The sequence below is a fragment of the Hyperolius riggenbachi genome, chromosome 1 (assembly GCF_040937935.1).
Source record: "Hyperolius riggenbachi isolate aHypRig1 chromosome 1, aHypRig1.pri, whole genome shotgun sequence".
Classification (NCBI taxonomy): domain Eukaryota; kingdom Metazoa; phylum Chordata; class Amphibia; order Anura; family Hyperoliidae; genus Hyperolius; species Hyperolius riggenbachi.
The window spans coordinates 431724156-431744370 of NC_090646.1; the positions used below are offsets into that span (position 1 = coordinate 431724156).

The following is a 20215-nucleotide window of genomic DNA, read 5'->3' on the forward strand; positions in this document are numbered from 1 at the left end:
CTTGGATTATCGGTGATTCTGCAGATCATCAATAATCGGGTATAATCTGAATTCTTGGTGATACTGCAGATCACCAATAATCCGATTCTCTCTGTGTGCTGACACCGATCGTTACATTGGCACTTTTTGTCAAGTGACCTGGTACATTCTATTTTGGTTCCTTTGAAATTGCAAATCCTTTTTAGAAAATTTCAGTTCTTGTCTAATTGTTAGATATATAGGGCTCGATTCACAAAGCTATGCTCACACTTAGCATGGCAGTGAAAAGCCGCTTTGCACGTGCTAACATGCGCGTAAAGATTTGCGCGCAAACGATTTGCGTGCAAAGTATCGTGATCTGTACTGACTTCACGTGATAATGATACTTAGCATGCGAATTCACTGCAGATCACGCACGTGGAATGTATATCTTGAATTATTACTGTATATATTTCATTATGCGACGTGCATAAGACATTGCGCACGCCACATTACAGTACCGCATAATGTAAACACCATTAATAATTTCATTACCAAACTCTATCTACTGAGCAGGCAAAACGCCATTGATTTCAATGGCATACCGCACTTAGCACGCAACGCGTAACGCCGTTCACACGCTAAAACTTAGCACGCGAACGGCATAAACTTTGCACGTGCAAACTACTTAGCACGCATGTTTGCATGTGCAAAGTCTTAACACGTGATAACTGAGTTATCACGGGTTAGTGATTCGAGCCCATAGTCAGCATCACTCAAACAAAATAACATGTTCTAGAACGAAAATAACTTCTTACTGTGGTTGCAGTTTTGAAACATTTAAGATCAGAAACACATCTGTTTCCCCGAGTAGGAGAGAATGCCTTGCTAGACATCTGAAAGACGGTAATTCCCAGGGAGGTATATATTATAAATTTGTGCCAGTGCAAAGCATTTTACATTGGGAACAACCAAAGACATAAGGATTCTATAGAAGGTTGTGGGTTTTATAATTTGGAAAGTGAGCATAATAACAGTGTAGAAGAAGAAAACTGATCAACTTTTACAAAGAGAAATCAGTTCAACCTAAAAAGCCACTTAGCTACCAGGTCTAAATAGCAGTGTATCATTTGCTTTTTTTTTTCTTTTGAAGGTGAGTAAATCTTTTGTTATTAAAACATATGTGGTTAGTTATTGATCATTATTATATGAACCTTCTTTTAGTTTGTACAGGGTTAATCGGGGCATGGTCAAGTATATTTTATTTAGTAGGCCATCCTATATCATCAAACAACACTTAGGGCTCTTTCACACTAAGGGCGTTTTTACCCTTTTTTCAAATGCGTGTTTCAAAATCGCCCTAAAAACGCTTGTGCAATGATTCTCTATGACAGAGTTCACATCTGAGCGGTTCATTTCCGATCCGCTCAGAGAAGCGCTGCATGGGCCATTTTTGATGCGATTCCGCCTCAATGGATGGTATAGGAAAAACGCTCACAAAATCGCGTTGTGCAGCGATTGCGTGAGCGTTTTTAACAATAAATACATTGTATTTATTCTTTTCCATGTCAGAGTTCACTTCCTGACTTGTGACAGGGAGTGAATTACAAAACCGCTCTGAAACAAGCGCTTAGAAAAGCGCTTTTTACAAAAACACATCGCCCACCCAAGCGCCGGGAAAGGAAAAAACATTGCCTCAAAAAACTTCCAATGCGAGCGGACACGCAATTGGAACGCATTGTCAACAAGACCTCAGTGGGCTGAAGGCCATACAGCAGTCATCATATTTCCCCTGTGAAGTTGGCCATTGGTGGTACAATTGTTCATATGATTTATTGCATGTTTGATGAATATACTGCTATAATACTGTACATGTACAGATAAGACCACAAATGACTAATGTAAAGGTGGCCACTAACGGTCCAATTTCTAGCGAAAAATTGTTTGAGCGATCAGAAATTCTGATCGGATTGGTTGTAAATAATCTCCATTTGTGGACACAATCGATTATGAATGAGTGAAAAAAAAAATGTCGCCCAAATGAATTTTTGTCGAACCAAAATTTTGATTTTCTTGTTGGTTGTGATAGATAGGAAGTAAAGATTGGTTGGTTGATGGTGTAGTGAACGATTTATTACAATATTTCACTTCCGATCAGAATTTCTGATCGCTCGAACGATTTCTTGCTAGAAATTGGACCGTTAATGGCTACCTTAAGTAAAATATATTAGTCACATTATGAGAACATACTTAGGAAAGTACTGGGCAAGATATCAGCGTTATGTAAATGCATAATAATAGTCATCAATGGCATAGGGCCCGCGGTCACAACGGTTGCCATGGCGACCGGGCCCGGCTCCTGAGGAGGCGGGGAGGGGCCTGGGGGCCCATGTCCGTTTGGAGGGCCATGCGGCCCGTGCGCGCTATTGGGAGGGGGGAGCCACAGCCACGGGGAGGGCAGCCCGACCTCTCCCTCCCTTCCTCTCCCCGGGCCCCCCCCCTCAGATGCAGAGCAAGCGCGCACGGAAGCGCTGTAGGCAGAACTCACCTCCCTGCGTTCCAATCGCCGCTGATCTCCTCTCTGCATAGAAGCTGATACACACACTGCTTCCCGATGTATCAGCATCTATACAGAGCTGGAGGAGATCAGTGGCGATTGGAACGCAGGGACGGAGGTGAGTTCTGCCTACAGCGCTTCCGTGAGCGCTCACTCTGCATCTGAGGGGGGGGGGGGGGGGGCCGGGGAGAGGAAGGGAGGGAGAGGTCGGGCTGCCCTCCCCGTGGCTGCGGCTCCCCCCTCCATTATGGGGGGGGGGGGCACCTACCTACCCTATCCTGGGGGGCAGCTACCTACCTACCTAATCTATCCTGGGGGGCAGCTACCTATCTACCTAATCTATCCTGGGGGGCAGCTACCTACCTAATCTATCCTGGGGGGGGGGGCAACTACCTACCTAACCTATCCTGGGGGGGCAGCTACCTAATCTAACCTATCCTGGGGGGCAGCTACCTAACCTATCCTGGGGGGCAGCTACCTACTCTAACCTATCCTGGGGGCAGCTACCTACTCTAACCTATCCTGGGGGGCAGCTACCTAATTTACCCTGGGGGGCTGCTACCTAATCTATCCTGGGGGGCAGCTACCTAATCTATCCTGGGGGGAGATACCTAACCTATCCTGGGGGGCAGCTACCTAATCTAACCTATCCTGGGGGGCAGCTACCTAATCTATCCTGGGGGGCAGCTACCTAATCTATCCTGGGGGGCAGCTACCTAATCTAACCTATCCTGGGGGGAAGCTACCTAATCTATCCTGGGGGGCAGCTACCTAATCTATCCTGGGGGGCAGCTACCTACCTACCTAATCTATCCTGGGGGGCAGCTACCTATCTACCTAATCTATCCTGGGGGGCAGCTACCTACCTAATCTATCCTGGGGACGGGGGCAACTACCTACCTAACCTATCCTGGGGGGGGCAGCTACCTAATCTAACCTATCCTGGGGGGCAGCTACCTAACCTATCCTGGGGGGCAGCTACCTACTCTAACCTATCCTGGGGGCAGCTACCTACTCTAACCTATCCTGGGGGGCAGCTACCTAATTTACCCTGGGGGGCAGCTACCTAATCTATCCTGGGGGGCAGCTACCTAATCTATCCTGGGGGGAGATACCTAACCTATCCTGGGGGGCAGCTACCTAATCTAACCTATCCTGGGGGGCAGCTACCTAATCTATCCTGGGGGGCAGCTACCTAATCTATCCTGGGGGGCAGCTACCTAATCTAACCTATCCTGGGGGGAAGCTACCTAATCTATCCTGGGGGGCAGCTACCTAATCTATCCTGGGGGGCAGCTACCTAATCTATCCTGGGGGGCAGCTACCTAATCTATCCTGGGGGGCAGCTACCTAATCTATCCTGGGGGCAGCTACCTAATCTAACCTATCCTGGGGGGATGCTACCTAATCTATCCTGGGGGGCAGCTACCTAATTTAACCTATACTGGGGGGCACCTACCTATCTAACCTATACTGGGGGGCAGCTACCTAATCTATCCTGGGGGGCAGCTACCTAATCTATCCTGGGGGGCAGCTACCTAATCTAACCTATCCTGGGGGGAAGCTACCTAAACTATCCTGGGGGGCAGGTACCTAATTTAACCTATCCTGGGGGGCACCTACCTATCTAACCTATCCTGGGGGGCAGCTACCTAATCTATCCTGGGGGGCAGCTATCTAATCTATCCTGGGGGGCAGCTACCTAATCTAACCTATACTGGGGGGCAGCTACCTAATCTATTCTTGGGGGCAGCTACCTAATCTATCCTGGGGGGCAGCTACCTAATCTATCCTGGGGGGCAGCTACCTAATCTAACCTATCCTGGGGGGCAGCTACCTAACCTATCCTGGGGGGCAGCTACCTAATTTACCCTGGGGGGCAGCTACCTAATCTATCCTGGGGGGCAGCTACCTAATCTATCCTGGGGGGAGCTACCTAACCTATCCTGGGGGGCAGCTACCTAATCTAACCTATCCTGGGGGGCAGCTACCTAATCTATCCTGGGGGGCAGCTACCTAATCTATCCTGGGGGGCAGCTACCTAATCTATCCTGGGGGGCAGCTACCTAAGCTAACCTATCCTGGGGGGAAGCTACCTAATCTATCCTGGGGGGCAGCTACCTAATCTATCCTTGGGGGCAGCTACCTAATCTATCCTGGGGGGGCAGCTACCTAATCTATCCTGGGGGCAGCTACCTAGTCTAACCTATCCTGGGGGGATGCTACCTAATCTATCCTGGGGGGCAGCTACCTAATTTAACCTATACTGGGGGGCACCTACCTATCTAACCTATACTGGGGGGCAGCTACCTAATCTATCCTGGGGGGGCAGCTACCTAATCTATCCTGGGGGGCAGCTACCTAATCTAACCTATACTGGGGGGCAGCTACCTAATCTATCCTGGGGGGCAGCTACCTAATCTATCCTGGGGGGCAGCTACCTAATCTAACCTATCCTGGGGGGAAGCTACCTAAACTATCCTGGGGGGCAGGTACCTAATTTAACCTATCCTGGGGGGCACCTACCTATCTAACCTATCCTGGGGGGCAGCTACCTAATCTATCCTGGGGGGCAGCTACCTAATCTATCCTGGGGGGCAGCTACCTAATCTAACCTATACTGGGGGGCAGCTACCTAATCTATCCTTGGGGGCAGCTACCTAATCTATCCTGGGGGGCAGCTACCTAATCTATCCTGGGGGGCAGCTACCTAATCTAACCTATCCTGGGGGGCAGCTACCTAATCTATCCTGGGGGGCAGCTACCTAATCTATCCTGGGGGGCAGCTACCTAATCTATCCTGGGGGCAGCTACCTTATCTAACCTATCCTGGGGGGAAGCTACCTAATCTATCCTGGGGGCAGCTACCTAATTTAACCTATACTGGGGGGCACCTACCTAATCTAACCTATAATGGGGGCACCTACCTAATCTAAACTATAATGGGGGGCACCTACCTAATCTAACCTATACTGGGGGGGGGGCACCTACCTAGTCTAACCTTATACTGTGGGGCACCTACCTAATCTAACCTATCCTGGGGGGCAGCTACCTAATCTATCCTGGGGGGCAGCTACCTAATCTATCCTGGGGGGCAGCTACCTAATCTAACCTATACTGGGGGGCAGCTACCTAATCTATCCTTGGGGGCAGCTACCTAATCTATCCTGGGGGGCAGCTACCTAATCTAACCTATACTGGGGGGCAGCTACCTAATCTATCCTTGGGGGCAGCTACCTAATCTATCCTGGGGGGCAGCTACCTAATCTATCCTGGGGGGCAGCTACCTAATCTAACCTATCCTGGGGGGCAGCTACCTAATCTATCCTGGGGGGCAGCTACCTAATCTATCCTGGGGGGCAGCTACCTAATCTATCCTGGGGGCAGCTACCTTATCTAACCTATCCTGGGGGGCAGCTACCTAATTTAACCTATCCTGGGGGGCACCTACCTATCTAACCTATCCTGGGGGGCAGCTACCTAATCTATCCTGGGGGGCAGCTACCTAATCTATCCTGGGGGGCAGCTACCTAATCTAACCTATACTGGGGGGCAGCTACCTAATCTATCCTTGGGGGCAGCTACCTAATCTATCCTGGGGGGCAGCTACCTAATCTATCCTGGGGGGCAGCTACCTAATCTAACCTATCCTGGGGGGCAGCTACCTAATCTATCCTGGGGGGCAGCTACCTAATCTATCCTGGGGGCAGCTACCTTATCTAACCTATCCTGGGGGGAAGCTACCTAATCTATCCTGGGGGCAGCTACCTAATTTAACCTATACTGGGGGGCACCTACCTAATCTAACCTATAATGGGGGCACCTACCTAATCTAAACTATAATGGGGGGCACCTACCTAATCTAACCTATACTGGGGGGGGGCACCTACCTAGTCTAACCTTATACTGTGGGGCACCTACCTAATCTAACCTATACTGGGGGGCAGCTACCTAATCTATCATGGGGGGCAGCTACCTAATCTAACCTATACTGGGGGGCACCTACCTCATCTAACCTTATACTGGGGGGCACCTACCTCATCTAACCTATACTGGGGGGCAGCTACCTAATCTAACCTATACTGGGGGGCACCTACCTATCTAACCTATACTGGGGGCACTTACTTATCTAGCCTGTATTGGGGGCACCTAGCTAGCCTATACAGGTGGCAACTATACTGGCTACCTATATTGGAGGCACCTATCTCACTAACCTATACTGGGGGCACCTAGCTATCTAACCTATGCTGGGGGCAACTATTCGGGCTACCTATATTAGAGGCACCCACCTAGCTAACCTGTACTGGGGGCACCTATCTATCTAACTTATACCGGCGGCGCCTGCCTATCTCACCTATACTAGGCGCAACTATACTGTCTGCCTATGCTGGAGGCACCTACCTGGCTAACCTATATCTGGGGCAACTATACTGGCTTACCTATGCCTGGCTACCTATACTGGGGGGACCTATAGCTGGCTATAGGGATTCGGATATGTGTGTGCGTCGGGTGTTGCCGGGGGAGGGGGGGCTGTTGTTGCCAGGGGGCCCACATCCAAATTCCGCATCGGGCCCAGAGGTTTGTAGCCACTGATAGTCATAATAATAATACTCCAGAGATATGAGATACAAAGAATGTTTGCCCAAGGAAATCGGCTTAAAATAACTTAAGAGCAGCTCAGATGAAAAATGTAAAGTATTTGTATGACTGATTTTGCTTTTGTTCTAAAATACAAACTTAAAAACAATGGTGCATGAGCCAGCCTGGGGCCCCAGAACCAGCATCTAACACCATATGTGAGCGCAGCCAAAACCTTGGAGCTGCCACCTCCAAGGCCTGTCTCCTACTGCTCTAAAACTTACCAAACACACAATTGGAGAACCTCACTCCCAAACAGTTCTCTGCTGCTTTTTAAAGCCTGCAGGCTGCTTATAAGCCAATGAAAAGTGCACACATAATACACCTAGCTTGCAGTGATAATCAAGCAAAAGCTGAGCAAGTCAGCCAATTAGTAGGAGAGGGCTTCAGTTGCATATAGACAATGGCTATATGACCAGCAGGGGGCACCAGCGTGCAGGATATTCCCTCTCATCTGCCCCCCTCCTAACTTAACTGCATGGGATACTACAATAATTAAAAACAATGGTGCATGAGCCAGCCTGGGGCCCCGGGAACTCTCACTGCCCGGGGCCCCAGAACCAGCATCTAACACCATATGTGAGCGCAGCCAAAACCTTGGAGCTGCCACCTCCAAGGCCTGTCTCCTACTGCTCTAAAACTTACCAAACACACAATTGGAGAACCTCACTCCCAAACAGTTCTCTGCTGCTTTATAAAGCCTGCAGGCTGCTTATAAGCCAATGAAAAGTGCACACATAATACACCTAGCTTGCAGTGATAATCAAGCAAAAGCTGAGCAAGTCAGCCAATTAGTAGGAGAGGGCTTCAGTTGCATATAGACAATGGCTATATGACCAGCAGGGGGCACCAGCGTGCAGGATATTCCCTCTCATCTGCCCCCCTCCTAACTAAACTGCATGGGATACTACAATAATTAAAAACAATGGTGCATGAGCCAGCCTGGGGCCCCGGAACCTCTCACTGCCCGGGGCCCCAGAACCAGCATCTAACACCATATGTGAGCGCAGCCAAAACCTTGGAGCTGCCACCTCCAAGGCCTGTCTCCTACTGCTCTAAAACTTACCAAACACACAATTGGAGAACCTCACTCCCAAACAGTTCTCTGCTGCTTTATAAAGCCTGCAGGCTGCTTATAAGCCAATGAAAAGTGCACACATAATACACCTAGCTTGCAGTAATAATCAAGCAAATGCTGAGCAAGTCAGCCAATTAGTAGGAGAGGGCTTCAGTTGCATATAGACAATGGCTATATGACCAGCAGGGGGCACCAGCGTGCAGGATATTCCCTCTCATCTGCCCCCCTCCTAACTAAACTGCATGGGATACTACAATAATTAAAAACAATGGTGCATGAGCCAGCCTGGGGCCCCGGGAACTCTCACTGCCCGGGGCCCCAGAACCAGCATCTAACACCATATGTGAGCGCAGCCAAAACCTTGGAGCTGCCACCTCCAAGGCCTGTCTCCTACTGCTCTAAAACTTACCAAACACACAATTGGAGAACCTCACTCCCAAACAGTTCTCTGCTGCTTTATAAAGCCTGCAGGCTGCTTATAAGCCAATGAAAAGTGCACACATAATACACCTAGCTTGCAGTGATAATCAAGCAAAAGCTGAGCAAGTCAGCCAATTAGTAGGAGAGGGCTTCAGTTGCATATAGACAATGGCTATATGACCAGCAGGGGGCACCAGCGTGCAGGATATTCCCTCTCATCTGCCCCCCTCCTAACTAAACTGCATGGGATACTACAATAATTAAAAACAATGGTGCATGAGCCAGCCTGGGGCCCCGGAACCTCTCACTGCCCGGGGCCCCAGAACCAGCATCTAACACCATATGTGAGCGCAGCCAAAACCTTGGAGCTGCCACCTCCAAGGCCTGTCTCCTACTGCTCTAAAACTTACCAAACACACAATTGGAGAACCTCACTCCCAAACAGTTCTCTGCTGCTTTATAAAGCCTGCAGGCTGCTTATAAGCCAATGAAAAGTGCACACATAATACACCTAGCTTGCAGTGATAATCAAGCAAATGCTGAGCAAGTCAGCCAATTAGTAGGAGAGGGCTTCAGTTGCATATAGACAATGGCTATATGACCAGCAGGGGGCACCAGCGTGCAGGATATTCCCTCTCATCTGCCCCCCTCCTAACTAAACTGCATGGGATACTACAATAATTAAAAACAATGGTGCATGAGCCAGCCTGGGGCCCCGGGAACTCTCACTGCCCGGGGCCCCAGAACCAGCATCTAACACCATATGTGAGCGCAGCCAAAACCTTGGAGCTGCCACCTCCAAGGCCTGTCTCCTACTGCTCTAAAACTTACCAAACACACAATTGGAGAACCTCACTCCCAAACAGTTCTTTGCTGCTTTATAAAGCCTGCAGGCTGCTTATAAGCCAATGAAAAGTGCACACATAATACACCTAGCTTGCAGTGATAATCAAGCAAAAGCTGAGCAAGTCAGCCAATTAGTAGGAGAGGGCTTCAGTTGCATATAGACAATGGCTATATGACCAGCAGGGGGCACCAGCGTGCAGGATATTCCCTCTCATCTGCCCCCCTCCTAACTAAACTGCATGGGATACTACAATAATTAAAAACAATGGTGCATGAGCCAGCCTGGGGCCCCGGGAACTCTCACTGCCCGGGGCCCCAGAACCAGCATCTAACACCATATGTGAGCGCAGCCAAAACCTTGGAGCTGCCACCTCCAAGGCCTGTCTCCTACTGCTCTAAAACTTACCAAACACACAATTGGAGAACCTCACTCCCAAACAGTTCTCTGCTGCTTTATAAAGCCTGCAGGCTGCTTATAAGCCAATGAAAAGTGCACACATAATACACCTAGCTTGCAGTGATAATCAAGCAAAAGCTGAGCAAGTCAGCCAATTAGTAGGAGAGGGCTTCAGTTGCATATAGACAATGGCTATATGACCAGCAGGGGGCACCAGCGTGCAGGATATTCCCTCTCATCTGCCCCCCTCCTAACTAAACTGCATGGGATACTACAATAATTAAAAACAATGGTGCATGAGCCAGCCTGGGGCCCCGGGAACTCTCACTGCCCGGGGCCCCAGAACCAGCATCTAACACCATATGTGAGCGCAGCCAAAACCTTGGAGCTGCCACCTCCAAGGCCTGTCTCCTACTGCTCTAAAACTTACCAAACACACAATTGGAGAACCTCACTCCCAAACAGTTCTCTGCTGCTTTATAAAGCCTGCAGGCTGCTTATAAGCCAATGAAAAGTGCACACATAATACACCTAGCTTGCAGTGATAATTAAGCAAAAGCTGAGCAAGTCAGCCAATTAGTAGGAGAGGGCTTCAGTTGCATATAGACAATGGCTATATGACCAGCAGGGGGCACCAGCGTGCAGGATATTCCCTCTCATCTGCCCCCCTCCTAACTAAACTGCAAGCTAGGTGTATTATGTGTGCACTTTTCATTGGCTTATAAGCAGCCTGCAGGCTTTATAAAGCAGCAGAGAATTGTTTGGGAGTGAGGTTCTCCAATTGTGTGTTTGCTAAAATACAAACTTGTCACAGTCAATGTTTTTTTATTACAAAAATGAGCTAGGAGCAGCTGGTACACCTGTACTTCATGTTTGCAGATATTACCAGCACATTTATGTGGGTTAATTTAACCCTGTAGGGGCAGTAAAAATAGGTTAAAGCCAAGTAGTATAGACTGCCGTCTGTTTACATTCAATATAGGCGAAATGTAACACCTTATGCTGTTAATAGTGGAGTTGACATGCCTGTATTTTGAAAAGTAATGCGTGTATCACCGTTGGGAAAGGGATGTGAATTTTGGGAGACCCCATTAAAATTGCTGGGGTTAAAAATGCTGGGGTCTCCTAATTTATACTTATGCTTCTAGTACACTCGCAATTTAGCAACCAGTATTCCATTACCTCATTATATAGTACTGTAATTATTGCATGTTCTTATTTTGTATGTTCTACTTCTTCAGGCCTCAGGGTGATAGCACTGGAGAAGTCAGTGACTCTGGAGCTTCTGCTGTTCGACATGGACTGAATCCAGACAAAGCCTTCATGCAGGTGCATTATTTAAAGGTAACTACCTCTTTTTATCCATGTAAATGTGTTGCTTGTATATGTGGTAATTTAGTGGGCACTTCTGCCTTGCATTTATAGTATCCTAGCTTCAACAATGTCACAAGTTAAGTGCACATTGTAAAACACTGTCACAACTGTGTCAGTAATACATAAATGGGAAATAATAATGTATTTGTATGGCACCACAGAACATGTCAGTGCTATATAAACCAATAGTCAGAAATATGATAACCGACAGTAACTTTTATTATAACATTTCAAAGTACAATTTTAAAGAAAATCTATACAACAAACAATATTTCAGCCTTCAGCAGATCATAAATTACCACACTGGCACTGGAAGTTTATATAAACTCATGTTACAGTAGATATTTAATACAGAAAACAGCATATTACATGTCAGGAGTGCAGCCATAGCTTTAAAGTAGATTTCCTGAAGACTGGGATGAGGCATTATCAGCAGCTAAATGCACTTTGCCAAACCTCAGAGAGCGGGTAATGCAGCTTTATATTCAACACCAGACATGTATGGTCCACTCTAAACTCCAGTTTAACAATAACATACCCAATGCTTGCCCTTGGTGCTAGGACTCTGCCCCTTCATTTGTCCATCTAATTTGGGAATGTCCACCAGCTGCTGACTTTTCTAGACAAATAGTCACATTCCTACATGACAAGATGGGATGCCCAATATCTCGAAACCCACTCCAATGTATATTGGTGGTGTTCTCAGATGAGACTATCCAGGCAGCTAACAAAAAATGTATGTCTGAGACTGTTTGTTACTAGACAAGAGATAGCACTGAAATGGTTGGAATCCAAATCCCCTAATACGGCAAAATGGGTTAGGCAGATTGATACTGCTGTCCCATACAAAAAGTTAATCTATGCCCACAGAAATATGCCCCCTAAATTCCATCTGGTTTGGGATAAATGGTGCGAGCGATGGGCACTGTCTGCCTGGCTTCTTTCTATCCAAGCTCAGTCGCAGAGCCATGGGACGCTACTCGAATTGATAAGATCATCCATTTCTTCCAATAAGATGATTTTTTTACTTCTTGAATTCTGCACTGCCTTTTCGTAGTATTTATGAATCCCTGCTATGCATGTGTATCAATTCTATTTATAATGTACGTGGCTGGGTGTCGCCTTTGTTCTTTGTTTCAACCAGTTGCCCTATATAGTTATAGCAACTCATGTATTGTTAACTTCAACATGTATTAGGGCTCGATTCAGCCCATAATGAATGGGATCACGGGCTGAATCGCCCCAAAATGCAGCAAACCATGTGCGGCAATTCAGCGGTGAATCGCAGCGCATGAATGGAAACGGCAGGCAGTACAATCTATGCACTGTCTGCTATCCCTGCAATTGTGTTTCTATAAGCGTGCACTAGATGGAAACGAGCCCTTACTGTTTTTAATGATTTATACAGAATCAGAATCAGAATATTTTATTTCGCCAAGCACGACTGGGCCGTGCCCGGAATTGGATTTGGCAAATACAGGGCTAGTGTGAAAAAGAACAAAGGCATACAATACAAATACATAGTAAGCAGCAGGACAATATAAAGGATACCGTTACAGCAATTGGGTACATTTGAACACGTATACATGTAGTGTGCAGCCGTGCAGTCAGGCTAGGTGCTACCAGTAGAGAGACCTAAGAGTTCAGACAGTTTACAGCTGATGGGAAGAAACTGTTCCTATGCCTTGTGGTCCTGGTGTAGATGGATCGGAATCTCCGGCCTAAGGGAAGTCTACTGAAGAAGCGAAAGCCTGGGTGGGACGGATCATTAGCGATTTTATGAGCTCTGGAGCGCAGTCTATAGTTGAAGATTTGATCTGGAGAGGGGAGATGTTTCCCAATGATTCTCTCCGCTGATCTGATGACCCTCTGCAGTTTGTGTCTGTCGCTGGCGGAGGAGCCAGCATACCAGACCAGGATGGAGGAGCAGAGGACAGATTCAATTGTGGCAGTGTAGAAGCTCGTCAGAAGCTCGCGGGCCATACCAAACTTCTTTAGTTGACGTAGGAAAAATAGTCTGTGCTGGGCTTTTTTCTGGGTGGAGGTTGTGTTGGCTTTCCAAGTCAGGTCCTTAGAGATTGTCGTGCCGAGGAGGCGCGCACAGGAAACGTTGTCAACTACCGTGCCATCAATGCTGATTGGGGGTGGAGTGGTAGCGTGTTTCCTAAAGTCAATGATCATCTCAACCGTTTTTGCAGTGTTGAGGACCAGCCCATTTTCCCTGCACCAGTGGCAAATTTTGTCAACCTGGTGGCGATACTCCTGCTCATTATTCCCAGAGATAAGACCAACAATGGTGGTGTCATCAGCGAACTTGATAACATACATGGATACATGGATATACATGGATTTGTGATTGTACCTTCCAATGCTTCAATAAACTTCTATTTGTTGGGGAAAAAAGTGGATTTCCAAGAATTATAAAAATCAGTAGATTGAATGCTCACCTAACGAGAAACTAATATGTTGACATCCGCATAAATTTCTGCTTGCCCTTTAAAGCTGCCGTAGAACTGATGCTAGATTTCTGGCACTGACACAATCACTTGAGATCATCTCAGGCTGAATCTGAGCATCGGGGCTCTGCTGGATCACTAAACAAGCTACCCCTATTCCCTGCACCTTCTGCTCTTCCTCTGCTCATGGAATATTGCTATAGCCAAGCAAGTGCGTCTGCTCCGTGATCATTCCTGAACTGTCACCCCAGACAATTAACAACATTTGTCCTAGGTGACAGTGATTAAGCATATGTATGAGTCTTCAGGTTCCATTAGCTCAATGCTGTGTGGTTGTCTTCAGGTTCTAATACTATCCCCCGCCAAACCTACCATGAGTCCCCCTGGTTTTAAATGCCCATCTGCAAATCTAACATTCCCCCTCTAAACCTTTCAATACCCACTCCTCCTCATTACTATTTACATATCTTTTTGCACTAATGGGTTTTATCGGTCCAGAGTGACGTTTCGATTTCCTAATTTGTGTAGGCCCAGGAGATGCACTTTAACTGCATATCACCATTTTATATGTCCACTTTAACCATGTAATTCTTGCAAAAACAAATGTAAAATCAAAATTATGTGTAAATGTGCCATACCCGAGTTCAATTCATTCTCTTCATTTTCCAGGGTTATTTTCTTCTTCGGTTTCTAGCAAATACCATGGGTCAAGACGTTTATTTTAACTTTTTGAGAGAATTTGTAAAAAAATATCATGGGCAGCTTATTCTCTCACAGGTAAGTTGTGTACAATAAAAGCTCTGCAATATAATTGAATGAATATAAAGAATAATTCAGCAAAATGCCAGATAATAATACCACTGAGTTAAGAATATTTATGCTAACAATTAAAAAAAAAAACATAGTCCCTTGGGAGAAGTGTGCATGAGGTAATATAAATATTACAACTATTTCTGAAATTAATTTAAAAAATAAATGACACCCAGAGAGATAAATCCATGGAATAATTCAAGTAATGATACAAATGAAAATACCATTTGACAAAAATGACGGAACTCTTAATCTAATAAATTATTACACAACTTGTGTAGCTCTCACTGAGACTTCTGCACATGTCAACAGGTAGATTGTCCCACTTTTTCTGAGCAAACTGCTCCAGCAACATTTGAACAATTATTCTGATCCAGTTATTTATGATCTTTTCAAGTGGTTCCAACAAATGCCTCCAGGCTATTTGAGAATACATTTATTATTCACACTATGGGTCTGAGTATAAAGTCAGGGTGCTTCCTTAGAGTCTAGGACTCAAAATGTACATATTACTCACTTGTGAAAAAGGAAGGGGAACAAGTATATAAAAATATATATCATTTATTATAGATCACTACATATATAAAAAATATAAATTCCATTAGAAACCAGAGCCCTATCTCCTAACAACCGGGGGGTAGAAATTTGACCAATGCAAACCATATGGCAACAGATGTTCCAAAAAACATTTTAGCTGGAGCTCTCAGCATAAAAATTCAGTTCCATGTGGATCAAGATACTGTTCACAGTTCCCAAGGTAATTATTAATCACAGTGAATGGAGGATCCTGGATATTAGGTAGTTCCGTACATATTGCAGATAGAACAAACACTTCCGTAAGTATTGCAGATAAAGCAGACACTTATTGAGATTGCAATATAAGCATGCTCGCATCAACTTCTACCCAGGCAGAGACATTGCTAGTAGGTGTAATGTTCATCAGGTAATGGGCCCCTCATTACATCTTCAATCATAGATCACAAATGTCCATCAAACATACTGTTTACGTGACCACCGATAACTTAGCTTCAAAAGATTGATGTTCAGAGAAATCACTTGCTATAAACATTTAGTGATAAGTCCGCCAGGGCTTAGCCCTTATGCAGGCCTCCGATAATGGGTCAGTCACGTGATGGAGAAATAAAATGGTGTGGGCTCCGTGGTGGGTAGATTTTCCTGCGATGTGAGTGCACTCAGCCTATATATATTGGTGTTACAAAGGCAGTCCATTCGCATTCATTGCAAATTGTATATGGTACAGGTATAAGGATACTCATCCATCCAGTGTGGTTTCTTATCAGGATGCTTGGTCAAGAAATGTCCCCGGGTGGAGATGGGCTTCTAGTAGGCAATGAGCCCTGGTTTGCCGACCGGTTTCTCTGGCAAAGTCGCCAGCATCATCAGGGCAGGCTCATAGAGAATTCCCGTACATGCGAACGCCGGCCTATAATGGCGCCCGGCGGCCCCAGGGCGTCACGCCGCACCCAGACACGCCCCACGTCACCGCGTCACGCTCAATGCGCACGCCGACGCCTGGAGCGCATCGGGGACGGCATTAGAGACGCGCACCACCCGCAAACGGAACCAGCACCATCTAGCGGCTGAGTTGGATATTGCCGCTGCGGAGCTAAAACAGCTCTTGTGCTTGTCCGCAGCGGGACGGCGCGCGACTCAGGGCGGAGATGTAAGTCCACCCTAGTATGCGCCCCGGGGCCGCCTCGGCCCCATACCTCTGGGGGCCCAGTCACCCATCAATCCGCCATCCCCGGGGCACCACGCAGCCCGGACCAAGGGCACGGAGGGAGACCACACCAATAGAATCAAATACCTAAAGTATACAGAATACATGCAAACCCTTAGGAAGTTCACTCACATATGGGGAGCATGTCAATAGTACTCTCAGGCGTGGTACTCCCCCCGGCCATCAAGCCGAGCCGCACAGACACCCCAAACCAGGGAAAGAGGGAGGGGACAAAGGCAAGGACCCCAGGGGGCCATAACGCCCGCACCACAGGGAACTCACCACATTGTCAATATAGTACTAATAAAATAAAACAAGAATCAAAATACATCCATTATCCTATAAATTCATTAGTTGACTAACATCATGTGCAGCAACCAATTGTCATTCACATTTCTAATAAATGGTGACAATAAACTACAACACTATCCCTGCATGTGGACAGTTGTTCTTGGTATACAGATAATTGAAAACCATAAGTCTCGTTCTGGTTGCATCCATGGGGCCAGCTGGGTGCCATCCCCAATCCCCCATAAGAGGAGACAGCAGTCCTGGCCATGCAACCGCCAAACCTCAGACAAGGTGGAACAATAAAGCTTGCCCAAACTGGAGGACAAAATCATCTATTTGTGCCTATAAGGGGGGGGGAGGGGGGTGTTGGGGGTGTGTACAGGCAGTGAGATCAGATTCTAAGTGAAATCTAAAATAGATTTCATCATAAGAATGGAGCATAATCGATGCCTTCATTTAGGCCAGGTGCCCGGAAGGCCTTTAGTTTATATATCCAAAAGGCCTCACACTGGAGAAGCTTGCCATCCCAGTCGCCACCCCTAGGGTCAGAATGCACTCTGTCGAGTCCAAAGAACCGTACCCTGGTTGGGTTGGCATTTTGGCATCTGGCAAAGTGCCGAGCCACTGGTGTATCATGGGATTCACTAATCCCATAAGTATGTTCATAAATGCGTCTTCTGAGGGCTCTGCCCGTCTTGCCCACATAGAAAGCTCCACATGGGCAAGTAAGCAGATAGATGACCCCCTCAGTTCCACAATTGGTATAATGTCTAGTAGTCAAGATTTTGTCTCGGGCTCCCAGGGTGCACTGTCTGCCCACAAGAATGTAGCGACATTGGTTACAAGAATGGCATGGGTATGTACCCAATGCCGTGCATTTACATAGTTTACCTGCTCCACTTTGTCCTGGGTAGTGGCTACGTGTCAGCCTATCTCCTATCGTCTGTGCCCGCTTGAAGGTGAGCATAGGTGACTCTGGAACGAGGGCGGCAACCTTAGGATCCACCGTTAACAAGGGCCAATGTTTATGAAGTAAAGATCTAATCTGATGATGTTCACTACAGAATTTTGTGATGAAGGATAGGCCTCTATCCAATCGAGTCCTAGGCTCTGTAGACCTATATAAAAGTTCTGATCTCGATGTGTTACTTGCTCTATGATAGGCCTTTTTAAGATATCTTTTGGGATAACCCCTAGCTTTGAAACGTTGTTGCAGATCATCAGCTGAGGATTGGAAATCCAGATCCTCAGAACAATTACGTCGTACACGAAGGTATTGACCAATTGGAATACCTCGTATCTGGTGTGTAGGGTGAAAACTCCCAGCATGTAATAGGGAGTTAGCAGCAGTGGGTTTTCTGTATAATTTGGTCTGAAGCATACCAGTCTCATCGATGCAGACTGTTACATCTAGAAACGGGATGCTATACCGATCCTTGGACATCGTAAATTTTAAATTGAAAAGGTTGACTCCGAGCAGTCCCACCAATCTGGTCAGATCTTGTTCTGTGCCTGTCCATATTAAAAATATGTCGTCAATAAAACGATGCCAGGTGAGTATATATTGTAACAAGTCACTTAGATCTTCATCTGCAAAAATACACCTTTCCCACTCCCCCAGGTACAGGCACGCATAGGACGGGGCACATGTTGTCCCCATCGCTGTGCCCTGCACCTGGAGGTAGTGGGCGGAGTCAAATGTAAAAAAATTATTTGTCAAAATGAACCGCAACAACTTCAAAAGAAAGATATTATGTGGGATGCTATCAATCAGCAGACTGGTTAATACCGATCTAATGGTCTCAAGGCCCTCCTCGTGCGGTATGCTGGAATAGAGGGCCTCGACATCAAGGGTGACCAACCAGGCTCCTGGCGGGACACTCATGCCATCCAGGATGGTTAATAGATGGGAGGTGTCCCGCACATAAGAGGGGAGTGCTCTAACATGGGGCTGAAGATGCGTGTCCACATAGATACTAGCATTAGCCGTTAGGGAGCCACATCCTGAGATGATAGGTCTCCCACTCGGATTAGTAACCGACTTATGTGTTTTTGGTAATGCATAGAACGTGGGAATTCTAGGATTTGGGTTCCATAGGAACCGATGTGTCTTCCTAGATATCAAGCCTAATGCCAGATTGTCATCCAACAATCTTTTAAACTCACCCGTGCTGGCCTCCACCCTCGACATGGAGACCCTCTCATACCAATCACGATTGTTTAAGATCTCATAACACATCTGTTCATATCGACCCTTGGTCATGAGGACTATGTTGCCACCCTTGTCCGAGGGTTTAATCACCAAATTCGGAGCCGATGAAAGGTCATCAAGAGCTCTGTGCAAATCAGGGGATAGATTAGGACTAGGTCCACGGTCAAAAGGAAGTGTTTCAAGATCTCGCATAACAGATAAAGCGAAAATTTGTAAGGAGGGAACCGTCGATAGGGCTGGAAAGAATCGAGACTTTGGTCTGACTCTGGTGCTGTCAGGTGGATCAACATCAGAGCCTGATGAGATCAAATCTCTGTCAACAACCTCACTTGTGGGAGGACATTCACCCTGTAGGCCAGCCAAATCTTGCAGTGCCTGTTGATCCTGTTGGGTGGTCAGACTAGGTACATCCCCAGTGTCACCCCCAAACATGACTTTATAGGCCGGCGCCATTATAGGCCGGCGTTCGCATGTACGGGAATTCTCTATGAGCCTGCCCTGATGATGCTGGCGACTTTGCCAGAGAAACCGGTCGGCAAACCAGGGCTCATTGCCTACTAGAAGCCCATCTCCACCCGGGGACATTTCTTGACCAAGCATCCTGATAAGAAACCACACTGGATGGATGAGTATCCTTATACCTGTACCATATACAATTTGCAATGAATGCGAATGGACTGCCTTTGTAACACCAATATATATAGGCTGAGTGCACTTACATCGCAGGAAAATCTACCCACCACGGAGCCCACACCATTTTATTTCTCCATCACGTGACTGACCCATTATCGGAGGCCTGCATAAGGGCTAAGCCCTGGCGGACTTATCACTAAATGTTTATAGCAAGTGATTTCTCTGAACATCAATCTTTTGAAGCTAAGTTATCGGTGGTCACGTAAACAGTATGTTTGATGGACATTTGTGATCTATGATTGAAGATGTAATGAGGGGCCCATTACCTGATGAACATTACACCTACTAGCAATGTCTCTGCCTGGGTAGAAGTTGATGCGAGCATGCTTATATTGCAATCTCAATAAGTGTCTGCTTTATCTGCAATACTTACGGAAGTGTTTGTTCTATCTGCAATATGTACGGAACTACCTAATATCCAGGATCCTCCATTCACTGTGATTAATAATTACCTTGGGAACTGTGAACAGTATCTTGATCCACATGGAACTGAATTTTTATGCTGAGAGCTCCAGCTAAAATGTTTTTTGGAACATCTGTTGCCATATGGTTTGCATTGGTCAAATTTCTACCCCCCGGTTGTTAGGAGATAGGGCTCTGGTTTCTAATGGAATTTATATTTTTTATATATGTAGTGATCTATAATAAATGATATATATTTTTATATACTTGTTCCCCTTCCTTTTTCACAAGTGAGTAATATTTGAGAATACAATTATAGAATAATGCTATTTTATTTTCACA

At 46.5% G+C, this 20215-nt stretch overlaps 1 protein-coding gene across 8 annotated transcripts in view; it reads left to right on the forward strand.

Moving 5' to 3' along the window:
• The window catches only part of AOPEP (aminopeptidase O (putative)), a 539579-nt gene that overhangs the window by 242526 nt on the left and 276838 nt on the right, over nucleotides 1–20215 (forward strand). For 7 of the 8 annotated variants that reach the window (XR_011020920.1, XM_068237287.1, XM_068237306.1 and 4 more), the window contains exons 8-9: nucleotides 11136–11238; nucleotides 14394–14501. Coding sequence is in view for 7 of the 8 variants with exons in the window: in XM_068237287.1 (XP_068093388.1) it covers nucleotides 11136–11238; nucleotides 14394–14501 (211 nt within the window). In the remaining variant the exon portion in view is untranslated. The remainder of the gene's footprint in view (nucleotides 1–11135; nucleotides 11239–14393; nucleotides 14502–20215) is intronic. The other variant, XM_068237315.1, reaches the window with a different exon arrangement.